At 42.0% G+C, this 17147-nt stretch overlaps 1 protein-coding gene across 3 annotated transcripts; it reads left to right on the top strand.

Moving 5' to 3' along the window:
- The first annotated feature begins 1550 nt into the window (after positions 1-1550).
- On the top strand, positions 1551-16203 carry RRN3 (RRN3 homolog, RNA polymerase I transcription factor). Of its 3 annotated transcripts, none has more exons than XM_065030400.1 (17): positions 1552-1974; positions 2733-2789; positions 4433-4522; positions 4610-4739; positions 5211-5270; positions 6291-6354; positions 6850-6919; positions 8581-8679; positions 9289-9384; positions 9803-9965; positions 10815-10945; positions 12117-12247; positions 13089-13273; positions 13799-13907; positions 14274-14426; positions 15332-15419; positions 15833-16203. In XM_065030400.1, exons 1-17 carry the CDS (start codon positions 1882-1884, stop codon positions 15920-15922), a joined length of 1809 nt encoding a protein of 602 aa, XP_064886472.1. In that variant the 5' UTR covers positions 1552-1881; the 3' UTR covers positions 15923-16203. The 3 variants fall into 3 exon arrangements, with proteins under 3 accessions (XP_064886474.1, XP_064886472.1, XP_064886473.1); XM_065030401.1 differs by having other exon boundaries at positions 1554-1974; positions 9830-9965; XM_065030402.1 differs by lacking the exon at positions 2733-2789 and having other exon boundaries at positions 1551-1974.
- The last annotated feature ends 944 nt before the right edge of the window (positions 16204-17147 follow it).

Raw genomic sequence — 17147 nt, 5'->3', positions numbered from 1 at the left:
TTATGTGCAGCTATCCACAGATTTAGCCTGCTGGGAAAAAAGAAAAAGTGGATCTAGTGTTGCAATTATAATTAGTGGAGTGAATCAAGCAGGTCGCTGCGTTCACTGTAGATTACAATGTAATTAATCTTAAATCCAATATAAATTCTTAATGATTGTTGCATGAGATGGTAGCTAGAATCTCGCTGGCTGTTGCAACTTCACTCAAAAATTGCATGGCATTCAAACATTTACCGTTATGAGCAGTAGGTATGTTTTAAAAAATTGACTGTAGGAGCTGAGCCATCAGCAAAGGGGGATGTTAATCGCAGAGAGGCTCTAGAATGTTCCTAGTGTGGTGTGTCTAAAAAATGAGATAAAAAGTGTTTGCTGTGGAGCAATGGTAACTTGAGAGCTGCAATCCTTTCCTTTTGAAGATGCAAACCAGTTCCTGTTTCATATGGTCTAAAGGCTCATAATAAATAGAAACGGGCGGCTGAATTATTACCAGTTAAACATTAACCAATATTTAACACTATTTCATTCTCCTGGCATCCTTATCACCTGGAGCTCTGGGCGGCACAAAGTCCGCTGGAGGGGAACGTGGGATTTGCATCTGGAGCTGGAATTCTTTCCAGGACAGCGCCGCAGACGCCCAGAATTGCAAATTACTGAACTCCGCCTACGGGCGTGTGATTACACAGGAGTGTTTGGTAGCTGTTTAAGCCTTAAAACCAGCTCTAAACCTGCACCCCGGATGCCAGTAAAGGAAAAAAAAACCCAAACCCTGGATTTGGAACTAGGTTTAAATGCTTCTTGTGAGACTCTTTAGATGTAGACTGTGTCCAAATAAGGTTTAAATGTGGTATGTGTGGGCTACTTTTGTTAAATGGGAATGTCTTCTCCAGAGAGAAATCAAATTATTCGTCAATTCTACAAAAATCTGTTCGGTGTGACTTCTGGAAGGGAGATCGTTAGTGCAGTAGCAGCTTGTGCGGAGAACAGGCCAGTCTGGACAGCTGGGTAAGAGGGCTGGGGTCAAACATCGTATTCATGAGAACTGGAGCAACGCACACCGTGTGTTCAACTGAATTCTAACAAGTTTTGAGCACATTGAACGTTACTGAAAGTCAGCGTGAAAAATACATGTTTCCATTCATGCTTATCCAAGTTGCTCTAAAAGTTGTTGGAGGCTTTTAGGTATTTAATGTGTAATTCCTTTTGAATTCTGTGATCTGTAAGCAGCTGCATCCTTTAACACAGTCAGCTGGTGGGTGTTCAAACAAACAACAAAATTAAGAAAAAAACCCGCCCTGGCCTTGGAAATAAACGCAGATAATGCTTTTCTTCACATCTGTGTGTGTGTACGCAGGATGTTTTGGGCGGAGGAGCAGTCCCTACAGCCGTCCAGCGCACGTATTGTTCGCACTGTTCACACAGCGCTTTCCAGCACCGCCCGTCCGATAGCCTTGGGTCCGCCGGCACCACGGACGGCGGGGCCAGAGAAACCGCGGCCCTTCTATCCGTGCCTCTCTGTGGTGCGAGGGGAGGAGCGCAGCCCGCTTCCGGCGGGGCGCCCCGTTCTCTTTCCGCCCGGGAGCGGCATGTGGCGGCGCGGGCGGGTAGCGCGTGAGGAGCGCGGCGCGCGGCGGCGCCGGCCCCGCTAGCAGGGAGCGCGCTGCCGGCAGCGCGAGGCAAAGGCGGGAAGGGAATTGGGAGCGGGGCGGCCCGATCCCGATCCCGATCCCGATCCCGGAGCGCGGGGCGGGGGCGGCCCCTGCCCGTCCGCCCAGGCCGGGGACGCGGTGGGACCCCCGGGCTGGGCCGGGCCGGGCCGGGCCGGGCGCTCGGGGCTTGGCCCGCGGGTGCCCACGCGGCTTCGCCTTCCCTCAGGCCGCGGCCATGCTGGGGGGGGACGAGTTCATCAGCTCCCCGCCCAGGAAGACCGTGCGGTTCGGCGGGACGCTCACCGACATCTTGCTCAAGTACCAGAAGGTGAGCGGGACACCCGTCCCATCCCGTGCCCGCGGGCTGCGCCGGGGACCCTGCGCCTCGTGTCCTCACACACAAACCGCGTCTGGGCAAAGGGCGAAACCTGAAGCAGCTGAAAGCTGTGGGGGAGTGCCAGTGTAGAGATCTCCCCCAGTCACGGGTGTAAAGGCTGGAGAAGAGGAGCTGAGAGGGATCTCGTCAACGTTTATAGGTATCTCAGGGTGGGTGTCAGAGGATGGACCAGACTGTTCAGTGGTGCCCAAGGCCAGGGTGAGGGGCAACGGGCACAGACTGAAACGCAGGAGGCTCCATCTGGACATGAGGAGAAACTTGTTTGCTGGGAGGTGCCAGAGCCTGGCCCAGGCTGCCCAGAGCGGGTGTGGAGTCTCCTTCTCTGAGACATTCAAACCGCCTGGACCCACCTGTGTGATCTGCTCTGTGACCCTGCATGAGCAGTGGGGCTGGGGATCCACGGAGGTCCTGCAGCCCAGCCAGCCCGGGGTTCTGTGGTCATCCTGGAGGGTGTGAGGTGCCCCAGCTGTGTCAGCAGGGAGAGCAGCTCGCTGTGGCTGGTGGCTCCAGTTGTCACTCAGGGCCAGCACTGTCACTGCTGCTGCAGCCTGGGTTGGGTTCTCCCACCCCTGTTCTTCGTGTTACTGTCAAACCATATTATGTTGTTCACATGTGTTAATGAAATTTATCTTTTGCTGGGGGAAAAAAAAAAAGAAGGACTATTTCCTCATTTTTCTTTCACCTGCTAGGGTGAGACCACAGATTTTGAGCTGTTAAAGCATCAGCTGTCAGATCCAGACATAAAGGTAAGAATTGTGGTAGTGCGGGTTCTGATGTGTATCATTGTCAGACAGGTAATCCTGGCTCTTACCCAGATCCTTTGCTTTAAACGTTTAGCTGCATTGAACAGCTTTTTACTTTGTAGAAACTGTCAGAATTAAAACTCTACTTGGGAAAAACCCCAATCGTCTGTTTAATGCGTGTGTGTATCACACGCGGGATCTTGATAAATGGTGTCTCGTGCTTACTGAATCTTTGCTCTGCAGTGAGAAACCTTTTGCTTTGTGGCAGGGCCTTTGTCCCAAATACTGTCACTCCGGGTCACAGATGCTTGTCTTTACAGATGTGTTCTGTAGATCAAACCACGCCTACGTTCACAGCCTTTAAGTTGCATGAATTTTTACCTTCTTCTCTGCTCATTAAAAGCTTGTTTAATTAAGCAGTAAGGTACAAATGCATTAAGTAGCTATACCTAAAATTTTTGCTTCACGATGCTTCTGTATAGCTGTGTGTACCCACCACATTTGCTTTCTTTTCTTTTTTTCTTTGTTTTCATTTTAATTAAACAACAAAGCTGCGAGAAGAATGCTGCGGGAATCATAATGCTAGATGAAGTTCCTTTTCTCTTTAAAGAGGACATCTTCTAAAATACTTCATTTTTAGCAGGCCTTTCGGAGTTTACAGTCAAAATCAGTGTAAAGTTTTCTGTGTCAATTTGCTACTCTTTCAGTGTGTCTGTTATTTCAAGACTTGGGGTGTATTACAAGGGGGGTGGCTAGTAGATCGAGAGAGGTTCTCCTTCCCCTCTACTCCGCCCTGGTGAGACCACATCTGGAATATTGTGTCCAGTTGTGGGCCCTCAGTTCCAGCAGGACAGGGAACTGCTGGAGAGGGTCCAGCACAGGGCAACGAAGATGATGAAGGGAGTGGAGCACCTCCCTTATGAAGAAAGGCTGAGGGAGCTGGGGCTCTTTAGTTTGGAGAAGAGGAGACTAAGGGGGGACCTCATTAATGTTTATAAATATATAAAGGGTGAGTGCCATGAGGATGGAGCCAGGCTCTTCTCGGTGGCAAACAATGATAGGACAAGGGGTAATGGGATCAAGCTGGAACACAAGAGGTTCCGCTTAAATTTGAGAAAAAACTTCTTCTCAGTAAGGGTGACAGACACTGGCCCAGGCTGCCCAGGGAGGTTGTGGAGTCTCCTTCTCTGGAGACATTCAAACCCGCCTGGACATGTTCCTGTGCGACCTCACCTGGGTGTTCCTGCTCCAGCAGGGGGATTGCACTGGATGAGCTTTTGAGGTCCCTTCCAATCCCAAACATACTGTGATACTGTGATACTTGAATGTCACTTCTGCTTGAACTAGAGCAAAAAGAAGATTAAGACTGAATGCTGTTTCTTTTGAATATATTCTGAGGTTTGCATGCTTTGCTCAGTCTAACTTAAGTCTTCCAGGCAGGCTGTTGGTTTAGGAGTTGGGGTGCGTTTCTTTTTGCATTTGAGATCTTTCATTGGTGAGGACACAAAGAAATTCCTTGCATGTTAATGTGAATAAAATATCTGTTTACAGTCTTAATCTTTTTTATTTTAAGGCTTTTGTTGTTTTCTAGTAATAGGTAATACTGTTTATTGGAATAGTTATCTGTTTTTTCTGCTTATTTCAAGGATGCCCAGATCATTAATTGGCTGCATGAATTTCGAGCTTCTGTTGTGTATTTGACCAAAGACCTTGAACAACTGGTCAGCATTTTGCTGGTAAATATCTGTTTGTTATATGGGAAGATGAGGACTATAGTACTCGAAACATGTTTCTTTGACGTTTTGGTCTCTGCTTGGTTTCAGAAGCTGCCCTGGTTGAGGAGGAGCCGAGAGGTGGTGGAAGAATACCTGGGTTTTCTTGGCAATCTCGTGTCAGCACAAACTGTCCATCTTAGGCCGTGCCTCCGGATGATAGTATCACAGTTTGTCCCCCGTATGTTGCTTTTCTCTTAATCTTCAAAAATGTCTTTACTAGATAAATTCTGTACAACTGTAACGTGTGATACCATTAATAACTGGGTTGTTTTGTGTTTCCTGTTGATTACTTTGTTAACTTGGATAGCTGAATTGTGATAAAGAATTTTCTGCACCTAGGTTTTGGAAGGCATGTTCTAGTAGCTAATACAGACCTCATTTATGAAGGTGTATTGGAAAGGATGAACTAGATAATGTTGTTGTTACTAAAGAACCAGAGCTACAGTGAGGATTGTGTCAGATGGTCTCGAGAACCTCCTAGTTCTGTGAATGAAACTGTGTTTTCATGAGCTTCTGCTCAATTTAGAAAGTCTTGTGGACAATTTTGATGCTTTAGTCCTGATGCGTACTGTTATCGAGTGTGTTTGATCTGGGATTGAAACCTGTAAGATTTGTACGATTTTGATATAATAATCTCACTTTTTGCTAGCTCGAATAACTGTCAGAGAAGATGATGTGGATATTTCAGATTCTGATGATGATGATGAAAGTGAGTATAAAGGCAGTATGGCATGTACTGCTGTAATACCTTTACTAAAGAAGTATATAGTGTGTGTTGCTCCTTTTGTACAAAGTTAATTTAGCTGAGGTAGTGTAAAACGTGAACAGACATCACATCCTTTAATTGCCAAGTCAAAGTCTTTCTTGTACTCAAGTTGGTATGGTGACCCACGCTTTTTTACTTTCAAAACATTGCTGTTGGTGCAGGTTCTGTAGGAACAGGAAAATATTCCTAATCCTAGATTGTTTCAAAGCCAAAGAAAAATTAGGAGTTGTTTGATTTCCATTTTATTTACCTAACTAAAACTAGATAGGTTGGGGGATTCTTGAGGCTTTTTTTGTCATCTGCCTCGTGTTAAGCTCAAATACAATTGGTATTTTTAACAGAAGTGCTGCACAATTAGTGTGGTTATTGATAAGACAAACGGCTAAATGTCTTTCAAGAATTTCATGTTTTCTTATCTTGAACGCTGGAATAAATTTCAGTTCTGCTTGTGATGACCCAACTACTCTTCTGCTGTTTACCTGTGACACTGTTTGGCTAAAAAAAGCCTCTTATGGAAGCCTAATTATTTGTTTATTTGACTTTTGTGAAAATGAGGCATAATCTTTAGGTAGATATTTTTCTAGTTCCAAACTGGGGTTTAACATATCTTCTAAATATTTGTGTATTGTGGGTTAAATTTTGGTTTCCACACTTAGTGTTCAGTATGAGAGCGCGTTACAGTACCTGAACTTGGGGTTTGCAGTGCTCTCAGAGTTTATTGATTGTGATGCCATTAATTTTATTGGGAGTTATTTTCCATGCTTATTTTGGTAGTAAGGAAGTTCAACTTCAAAAATGAACAAACAAACAAACCAAACCCAAAAAACGCAAACAACAATAAACCCCGCCATTCGGCAGATGCAGTTCCTTGGGAATCTTTAGGGTGTTCGGTTGATATGAACTGGTCTTGCTGATTGCTGATTCAGTTTTCTTTAACCAAATGTACTTTTTTTTGTTCTCTAGACCTTTCTGAGAACTTTAATACTTGCCATAGAGCATTGCAAACCGTTGCAAGATATGTTCCTTCGTAAGTATATGATCCTGTGGCTTTGTGTGCCCTTTCCTTGCAGATTTAAATCTTGGGAACTGATGAATTGTGTGGGGTTTGGTTTGGTTCTATTTTTTTTCTCTTAATTGGAAGTATAATACTTAGTTTCATTGCATCTTTTTTCCTAATATTCACTAACTGGTGGTGTGCTTTATCCAATCCTCATGAAGTTTCCATAGGCATCAGCAGCTGACAATTCTGTTAATGGAAATAGGAAGTAGGGAAAGTCATGTTTATAGCCACGTATTTGAAGTGGCTGCTGACAAGTCCACAGTGGAAGTTTGTAGCTTATTTTCTGTTTGATGATCTTTGCAAAAACAGATTTTATACAATTGCTTACCTTAAAATAAAGTTACTGTGGAATAAGATTGTGTCAGTCTATCTTCAGAGTGCTGGAACTTCAGTATTTTCTCGTGTGATTATAACCTATAACTTTTGGGTTGGATTTCTCGTGTGTGTTTTTTTTAACTGTAGGACACCACAGTTTCTCATGCCAATACTTGTGGAAAACTTCCCTTTCATTAATAAATCAGAAAGAACTCTGGTAAGACCTGGGAATATTTTTGTTTATTTGTTCATTTGTTTTTTAATGTATAAGTATACTCTATAATATGGCAACTGATTTGGTGGTGTTGAGTGCAGATTTTTGAGCATATTGTTAAGGTTCTTGTTACTTTTATACATGTAAATATACATATGGGTGTGCCTGTTTAGTATTAGGTTGTCCAAGTGTACTTAAGTTCCTTGTGCATAAGCATTATGCTCATCTTTAATGACATAACTGCGTATCTTTTCCACAGGATTGCTTTCTTAATCAGTGCACACGAGGGACCTCTTTGGCGCTGAATCTCAGGGTTGTATAGTAAGGAGACGGTAGGATGCCTGTCTCGTTTGTTTTCAAAACTGGGGATTGTGAATCGGAAGACCAGGGGATTGATAAGCAGACAGAAAGCAGTGGACATTATAGGATAAATTCAAATTGCCACTAGTGTAGGGTGTGAAGTTGTTTTATTACATCTTTTGTGTAGTGCTCATGTATGGTCAGAAACAATCTGGAAACTTTTAACAGTTTATGGCTCTCGTGTGATCTTTATATCTACTTATTCCAACTTGGTATGTCAGCACTTTATTTTCCAGAAGGGCAGAGCCCTGCTTCACCAGCCAAGTTCAGGCTGTGTTTCAAACTCATCAAGTGCTGAGAAGTCCCTGTCTGTGTATGCCTTGCTAGTTTTGTGATTGCGCTTCTTTTTAACCCAGGTTACTTTGGGCATCAGTTCCCTATCTGTAAAACGAGGGGATGATGGCTCTCGCATGGTGTTAGGAGAAGAATTCTTATTTATTTATTTAGCAACTCAGTGACGAGCAAGTAGTGAAGAAATTAATAACCGTGCTTTCGGGGCAAAGTTCAAATTAAGTGTAATAAAAATATGGTCCATGAATTGTTGTTAATTATTTCCTATTTATACGTTCTCATTAAAGTCGCTCTATCTATTTGATGTACTGAACGAGCCAGGTGGCCTGTGGAAAAATCATATATGTTCATGTAATTAAAGGTTGTGTCATAATGCATATTCACAAAGAGACAATGGTTTACTTAAATATGGCAATTTACCTCATTTTATGTATGGACTTGACAGTTTTGCTGTATGAAAGTCGCAACATTATCTTGTGTGTGTGTGTGTGTATACAAGGGTGCACACATGCTCGCTCACAGGACTTGTCCGTTAACCTGTTTGAACTGTAATCAGAACAACTCTGAGGAGACCTACCTGTGGAATTTGGGATTGTTGCTGGTGTATTATAATGATCTGAAATAAAGATGTATTCAGTCTCACTTCAGTCCTACTAGATCTGCTTGCAGATACAGTGAAGAATGCGCGTGTTTTAATTTTCCTAGAGAAAGTTTAGACATTAACCCCTAGGGAAATGAATAACTTTTCCTATAGAATATTTATAGTCATTCTGTCTAGAGATAGTTGGAAAAATTTGCGTGGAAGTAGTAGTTTAAGAAGTTCTTGATAATGCAGTTTAACAATTGGAAGACAGTGTTTGGCTTAGACTAATTTATTCTAGATTGAATACATTCTGTTTAAACCTATTTTTGGCTCTTTAGATAAATTAAGGAGCTTGTTTTCTAAAAATCCTTGGCAGAAATGGAACTTTCTGTTAACGTTATTATAGGTATCAATTAATTTTGTGTTACAGGAATGCTATGTCCATAACCTGTTACGAGTTACCGTGTACCTTCCAAGTCTGAGGCTTCAAATTCTGGAGCTTATTATTGAAAAGCTGTTAAAGTTGGATGTAAGTTTGTTCTGTATCACTTTTTAGGGAAGCTTGTTGTTAAAACACACACAAGCGTAAAAAATTAAATATGCTTCAGTGTTCAGCTCAACAGAAAATATGTTGCAGTGGTGCTCATGATCACGAGTATAAAACCAACCCAATTTACGCTCTGTTGCCCGTCTGACGGTGTTCCCGGACCTGCGGGCAGCTGCATGGCTTGTGCTGTCACACCCTGCGTGGCGTCTGTGCCAGAGGCACAATAACCCTTTCACGGTGGTCGGTGCTCGTGTGCAGAGAGCGGTGCTGCTTTTTGTGTGACCCATCTTCTTTATCATCAGATTCACAGCCTTAAGAAAAGAGGGGTAGAATTGTGAATGACGAAGGGGTTTTATTTTGGAGAACCTCAGCATGTAACAGTGTGGGGAAAGCTTGTATTCTGGAGGTAGAGCTTCAGGCAGTTTGGAGTGTGTGTGTTACACATAATTCCCTTTAAAAATGGTTATTTAGTCAAGGACAAAATCTAGTCTAGAAATTACTTATGTTGTCATTTCTTATATAAAGAATTAAAAAAAGTTTAACGTTGTTGTCACAGTCTTAGAAAAGTTAATTTCTTGTTTGCAACTGCAGGTTAGTACTCCACAGCAAGAGATTGAAGATGCTGAAGAAACTGCTAATAGCTCTGGTAGTGAGGAGAAGTCTCCAGAGGAAGGACTTTTTGACATGGTTGGCTTTCTTGTTTTACTAAAAGTTTGTGTTGTTGTTTGGTTTTTTTTGGTTAAGTTTTCACTTTTGAGGTGGCTGTGAACTAAGAGTAGGAATTGTCGTTACATTATTGCTTCGCTACCGTACTGCGCGCAGCTCTTGACACCCGAACAGCTGGCAAATGAATGTGTTCTTCAGGTGTTGGCTTCATGAATGTAAATACCCACTGCACATGGCAGCGGATGTGCTTCGTTGTGTGAAAACACCGGCAGCTATGCAAAAAGCTTATTAAAGAATTCATGCTGATTGGCTTAGTTTACATAAATCTGCTTACACTGCTTTTCTAAAAACAAGACAAACCTTTAGCATATCACTGAAGGAGAAATTTAGTTTCACTTTTCCTGTACTTGCTGTGTTTATGATGTTGTGTGTATAAAAGCTGCCTGACTGCCATTTTGTGTGCCAGGAGGAGGATGAAGAAAGAAGAGGAAACACAATTGTCTCTTCTAGTAGTGAGAGAATGGCCCATCCGCTTGCAGAGCGCCTTGATATTTTGATGACCATCCTGTTTTCCTATATTAAAGATGTTTGCCATGTGGATGGTAAGAACACCTGAACTATAAACAGATTAGTTGTTTTGCTGACAAGTAAGAAGAGCAAATTCCTCTTCTAGGAATTCTTGCTTTCTGCTGCTGCCAGGGGGCAGTTACAGTCCCTGTTCCTGCCTCCGCGCACTGTTGCTGGCAGGGGATGCAGAGGTGCATTTCTGGCTTTGAAGGACTGGTCTTTAGCTGCAGACATTTTAAATATATATATGACACTGTATCCAAATGTGGTTTTTTTCACTGTGCTACAAAATTTAGAGGATCAGAAATACTTTGCAGTTAGCCACAGTGTTTTATCATTTGCTCTACTATATTGCTTCGAGTATTAGAATTAAGGATCCTTCTAACCACCAGGGCTGGAACTAGATTAAAACAACCAGACCAGGCATGTCATTCAACTGGAACTGCTACAGCAAGTTGTTGTGTTGCAGGAAAAACCTGTCTTGCACTGGCATTTAGTAAGGCTTTGAATTTCTTAGATTTATATGTTTAAAGCAGAATATTTAGAAACTATTTTGCTGCATCTTCTTCACGTAAGTCAGGTAATTTTTTTCTTAGCGTTTTCTTCTGGCTCTTCTGAATTAACACGTTATTGCAGAGTTTGTGTGTCTGACAGCTTTATATGTGTATGTGTACACATAGACACCAACATAAAAACCTGTAGAACTGAAGTCCTGGAAGGTATTAGTACAAATATATTTTAGATGTCAGATAAGCCTAGAAGTCAACTTGGTGGTGTTTACATATCTCTTACTGGTTTAGAAGGATGTAAATGCCACTTCTACAGCACGAGGGCAGGAAAAAAATGAAATGGCTTATTTTGTTCTCTTCTTTTTTGTTGTGTAGATAAGCTTGATATCAACAAGACAAAGGATTTGTATCGGGATCTGGTTTCTGTTTTTGACAAGCTCATTTTACCAACCCATGCTTCGTGTCACGTACAGTACTTCATGTTTTACATCTGTAGTTTTAAATTGGTGAGTAGAAGCTGTTTTTAAAATTCAGTAACTTCTGTCATTTCTGCATCCTCCTTTTGGATTTTTTTTTTTTTTGTTTTTACAGCAAATAGTTGTTTTCTGATGTAATTCTGGTATTACCTTTCATTTGTCTGGAGTTAGTACATCAGAATTCATGAGTATCTTTGCTTTCTTTTCCTTCTCTGATCCTTTCTTCAAGTTTTTCTGTATGTGCTTGTTCTTCCCATGTTGTTCATAAACTGCAAAAAGATGGAATCTAAGCTGTTGTGCAGGAACTTGGTGAACAGATCTCTTCTACAAGAACCAGTTGGACTCTTGAACCTGAGACGCAGTGCTCCAGCATCCCAAAACTATCTTAAACATTCTGTTCGTCTTAGTGTTTCTGTTTGCAATCGGTGTCTGCTGTTTGTTCCTCCCCTTCCCCATTCTCCCTTCTCTGTCAAGCAAAGTATGGTTCTTTCTCTTACTGTATAAATATAAGAACACACATGCTTTTTGCATAAGAATAGCTGAAGATCCAGCTAAGCTAATGCCCTGTCTCTGACAGGGGTGGATAGTGGATGTGTTGGAAAGAATACCAGAAGGAGGAGAGCACGTGGCGGTGCTTTGCTGGAATACCCTCGCAGCCTCCAGCAGCTGTCCGGTGACCTCCCGAGCCAGAGCCGTGTTTTTTCACGGTCACGGCCCGTGATAGACAAAGTCAAGGAGAAAATATGTCATGATGTTGTGCTTTTTGTACTGATGTGAATTTTGGCATCGTGAACTTCTGTGGCAAAAAGTTCCACAATATAACCATGTAAGGTGGAGAATTACCTTTGTTTCTTTAAATTGGGCTTCCCCCTATTTTCATTGGATGTCCCTGACCTCTTCTGCTACAAGAGGCACTGAACAGTCACTTCATGTTCACCTTCTTACTGCTCTTGTTTGTAAACACTCCTGACATTAATCTGCTCCTGACTTTTTCCCAGGCTTCTGATTCCGTTTACTTTTTACAACTAAATACAGAAAAAGCCACAGAAAAGAGTGCTCTTCTGTCATGCGTAGGAATAGTTATAGGTAGATTTTTTAATGGTTTGGCTTTGGCAATTGTGGGAATTGAGTATTAGAAAACTGTTGCTTAAACAGTGTAATCGGCACAAACCCTCATGATTTCTATGTGTCTTGTTTCCAGGCGTTGGCTGAGGCATTTTTAGACCATCTTTGGAAAAAGCTGCATGATCCAAACAATCCTTCGGTGATCAGGCAGACTGCTGGGAGTTATATTGGCAGCTTCTTGGCGAGAGCTAAATTTATTCCAGTTGTGTAAGTCTTGATATATGAGCATAGCCAAACAATTTCTGAAGATTGCGGAGGCTAGGTACAGAATTCACAGCGCACACACAGTGTGGGTCGGCTCTTCCCACTGCTTTGCCAGTAAGCCCGTATCGATAGTCTCCTTTGTCCTTTCCACAATACTGTTTCAGTATTGTCTTGAAGTTTCCAGGAAAGTTTTACATTTACAGGATGCAGACTAATGATTGCAGGGATTCATGACTTGCTGTTTAAGGCTTGGCTTACCAAGGAAGGCTGAGCATTGGTAGGTTGTGTTGACTTCAGGCAGAATCTGATGTTCAGAAGCAGATATTTTTAACACCCCGTGTTAGGTATTTTATGTAGGGTCTGAGACAGGGAAGTCAAGTGTTCAAGCCTTTTGATACAAATGGATTAAAATACTTAGCAGATGGGTGGGAGTGTCTTCTTTTTGACGTACACATTCCATATTTTGCTGTTCAGGGTGGGCTTGGTGGCTTTAACGTTGACCTTAATTTGATACTGGAATTATTTGTTGGACGTAGGAGGCTTCTCTCTCTGTACTACCTGTAGCCCAGGATTCTAATTGTTTACTCTGTGTGTCACAACATCTGTTAATGGTTTTATCTCTTCTGGCATCTTGTGCTTTCACTGATGGGGATCGTAGGGGACTGATACATTGATTCGTTTTATGCTGAGGTTAAGGAGAAAGCTTGTAACAGAATCTCCTTTTTTACATTGAGGTTTTCTTACTGATGTTTTTGTAACCACTGGGATCCTTGAATACTTGTTTGACATCTTTTCTACACCATTTCAGGTGCTATTTTTATGTTTCTTTTCCCCCCCGTTATAGCACAGTCAAAGCATGCCTGGATCTCCTGGTGAACTGGTTGCATAAATACATTGATAATCAGGATGCGGGGGCGAACGCTTACTGTGATGTAGCTCTCCACGGGCCGTTTTATTCTACATGTCAGACGGTGTTCTATACGCTTATTTTCCGTCATAAGCAACTTTTGGATGGAAACTTAAGGAAAGGTGCGTATATTACATTTTGACGGCATTGTGTTTCATTTGCTGTTGATGTGTTTTGCAATGGTCAGTTCAGTCAAGTGCGGGGTGGCCGGTTTATGTTGTGCTGTATACCTGTTGGGCTACCAAGCTAAACGGGCTTTTTTTTTCCCTCCCACTGTTGGAAACAACACTGATAACTGCTCAGCGTTGGTGTCTGCCCCCCTTACTGAGCCTGTTTGAATTCTGACTGTAGTGTGGACCTCAGTTAGTAATCTTTCTTGGTGACCTTTGCCTCTGTCAGTCCCTGTGGGGTGCACGAGTGTAGTGGCTGTGTTGGAAGGACCTCACAGCCGTGAGACGTTACTGTTACCTGGAGCAGCTTTTCTACTGAACGTGGTGTGGGCTGGATCTCTGCTGCCAATGAGCACCCTAAGATGTGCTTCTGTGGTATTGTGCAGAGGGCAGGCTGCTCAGACTGGGCGTTCTTAGAAATTAAGTTCATCTTATGTGTTATATAACCAATATTTGTCAGTTGTTTTTGTTTTCAAGGTCTGTCCTATCTGCAGAGTTTAAATTTTGAGCGCATTGTCATGTGTCAGCTGAACCCCCTGAAGATTTGTATACCTTCTGTTGTGAACTTGTTTGCTGCCATTACCAGGTACCTACTCATTTGTTTCAGTTTCAGCTCAGTATAGATAGCTCTGTGTGTGTGTAACACCAGCACAGTACTTGGAACGTGGGATTTGTTAGGCACGGTATTGAGCATCAACTGAGACAACTTGTGTAATACTGCCCGTATTCTAGCTGTGACGAGTTTGTTTCTGGTTCAGTTTCAATGAAATCCTACAGTACTATGAAACTAGTTGCTTTGTGTTGGACCTTGTGGCTATCTTGAAAATCAACATTGCTTGGAAAATGGAACATAGAAGTGATGTTTGTTAAAAATATAGTTTGTATTTTGATATAATCTGAAATCCCTTCTTTCTGTGTGCTAGAAATGCTTTTCATTTATTACCTTTTAAAGGAAATACCAGTTGGTATTCTGCTACACAATTATTGAGAGGAACAACAGGCAGTTTATTCCCGTTGTTCGAAGCGGCACCGGGGGTGACCTTGTGCAGACGTGCACTAACCCACTGGACAGTTTCTTCCCTTTTGATCCATACATCCTCAAAAGGTATAGTTTGAAAATAATCAGCTTGTTTCTGCCTTGTAGAAAATAATGAACAAAAACCAAGAAACCATCGGTGTTATTGCAGTTCACTTTCATCCCTGATCTTTAGTGCTTTTCACTTGCATGTTTTAAACAGAGATTGTCAAAGTTTTGAATTGCGATTTTCCCGCACTGTAACTTATAGCAATGAAGAAGGAACAGGACCCAGTTTCCTGGAAAATCTAGTTAGTATGTTTGGTCACTTTTTCTTTTGGTTTTCCTTGTTTTAAGCAGCCTCTAAAATATCCTAACGTGAATACATATTTTGTTGGAGCTGTGGTGGTGCTGTGTCATTTCTTTGTTGTGTTGGCTTGGTTTTATGCACCTTGAGTGCATTGCTTCTTGATTGGAGACTTCAGCTGATTTTAAATATCTTGCTTTTTTAATAAATAGTGGATTGTTTGCAGCTTTTCAGCTGCTTAGCACTGTGATGCTTTAATCACTTTTTAATGTGAGAGGACACCATTCTGGGTTTTTTTTGTCTCTTAAAAAAATGGTCTCCACAGAAGGGAGACCTTGCTTAGGAGGAGAAATTATTAAAGAAGCCATATAATATACGAAAAATTCAGAAGAAATTTGTGCTTATTTGTGAGCATAACGTAGCTGTTAAGAATACCCAGCTGGGAATTAGGAGACCCGACTATATCAGAACTCCTCAAGTGAACCGTTGTGATTTCTACCTATCAGCAAAATGGAGTTGTTTCCTTGTGGGATTAATTGGGGATTATGTAGGGGTTAATTTAATAGTTTGTAAAACCCTATGTAGGGCTATCGAAATGCCAAGCCTTTTATATTGTATTATTAAAATGAAATACATACGATTTTTCCTGAATACATTAACTCTCTCTGTGTTTTAATTCCTCCTTCAGATCAAAGAAGACTATTGATCCTTTTTATCAGTTTTGGGAAGAGCTGAGTGCTGAAGATCTTGAGAATCTGAAGAAACCCATTAAAAGGGTAATGTTTCCTGATCAACGTGCAGTTCAGCTTTTGCCCAATCTCTATCAGCTGCTTCTGTTGGAGGATTAACTTTTTGTAGTACATATGTGTGTACTAAACTTTTATGAGATTGAAATCCTCCTAAAGCTCCTGGGGAGTCGGTCCCATTGTCAGATTTTTGAGTTCTTCAAACGTTCCGTTTGTCTTTCCTTCCTGTGATAACAAAAGGAAAATACTTCATGGTGTTGTAGCTTTAACTGGTGACTTCGTAAACTTTCCTATAACATTTTGATTAGCAGATTGGATTATTGCAACGTTTCAGAATTGATTTTAGAAATACCTTTTTTGATGTCAGCTTTCATTACTTCTGCCAGAAATTAAGAGACCTGGAGTATCTTTTTGCTGTCACTGATCCTTTTAAATTTATGCAGGGTACTTCTGAAGATGAAGATGATGACTTTCTGAAAGGGGAAACCCCTCAAAATGATGGTGAGGTTGGGATTGCTCCAAATTCTTTGTGAATGCCGTTGCTGGAGCGCAGCGAGCAGCACCGCGGGCGCTCCAGACTGCGGTGTGCGCACCCCCAGCGGCGTGGAGAAGCAGAAGAGAAAGGTGGAAAATTGTGTGCAATTTTTTGCTCTGTAAAGAGACTTTAGCTCAACTTTCCAAACTGGCAGACGTTATATAACTACATTTAAGAAAAATTATTGTTTCTTAATCATCAGATTTCTGCAGATATGTTATGATAAAGTCATATGTTGCTAGAAAAGCCTAGAGAATAAATAAGGGTGATATTTTACAAGTTTCACATTGAAATGGTTTCTATGACTTCACAAGGATTTTTAAATAGTTTTTCCTGACTCTTAAAACCTTTTGTTTACTAATGTTTCTCTACAAAGTTTTATATATCGGGGTGAAATTCTGGTCTTTTTTCCTACGGGTGTGTGTGGGGATGAGAATTCCGTTGTCAGTATTCAGACCGTACTGCGGCTGCTCTTGCGTGGGTTCCAGAGCACCGCTCTGGTCGGTGAGAGGGAGGCCGTGCATCGAGCCTGGCCGTGACTCTGCACGCATCTCTGAAACTTCTCCTGTCCGTAGGAGCGTGTGTGGTAAAGCCGTTCGCTGCTGGACACTGCGTGCAGTGCTGAGTGTTGGCGCTCCTCAGATATGTTGCTGACGCACAACTTTCCCAGCTGCGAAAGTTCAGACTTGTAGAAGTGGTGATTGTTGAAGTGTTGAAAACAATGCAGTAGCTGAATGTATGGCTTGTAGATAGTTTGCTCTGGGGTGCTTGTGAAGCGCTCAGAGACAGGTATTTATTTTCAGGTTTTGAAGTTTATATGTGAATGCTGAAAAGACAAAAAAAGAAAGTCTTCCCTCCTGGAAAGGAAGCAACAGTGTCACTGGTGTCTTTGTGTTGTCCATGTGTCAGGTTTCTTGTCTTTTTTTTTTGTGATTGCTGGCTTTTTAGATTTCACCAAGAATATAAACAATGGAAAAAAAATGTTATTTGTATATTTAGTTGAAAACTTTATGCATTTGGGACTAAACTCCAGTAGCTGTGCAACTCCAATGCCCCTGCCTTAGATTCTGCCCTTGAAGGCTTTCGAGACAATGGTTTTACTCAGGGCCAATAAAGATTGACGCACCCGGTGCAAATCGTACACCTTTGAAACACATCTCTGTGTAACTAGGGATGTCTCGGTGTGGTCTGGCTTCTCCAGTAAGGATGTTTGTTCTGACAGA

Source organism: Columba livia, chromosome 15 (genome assembly GCF_036013475.1).
Source record: "Columba livia isolate bColLiv1 breed racing homer chromosome 15, bColLiv1.pat.W.v2, whole genome shotgun sequence".
Lineage (NCBI taxonomy): Eukaryota > Metazoa > Chordata > Aves > Columbiformes > Columbidae > Columba > Columba livia.
Note: the sequence above shows the minus strand (reverse complement) of the source record. Positions and strands in the feature narration are given on the sequence as shown.

What these genes read in the sequence shown, in the direction of transcription:
- RRN3 (XM_065030400.1), top strand. Translation starts at nt 1,882, where the DNA reads ATGCTGGGGGGGGACGAGTTCATCAGCTCCCCGCCCAGGAAGACCGTG. An exon ending in ATAAATCAGAAAGAACTCTG is followed by an intron (nt 6,920 to 8,580) that starts GTAAGACCTGGG and finishes TTTGTGTTACAG; the next exon opens with GAATGCTATGTCCATAACCT. An exon ending in TGAAGAAACCCATTAAAAGG is followed by an intron (nt 15,420 to 15,832) that starts GTAATGTTTCCT and finishes AAATTTATGCAG; the next exon opens with GGTACTTCTGAAGATGAAGA.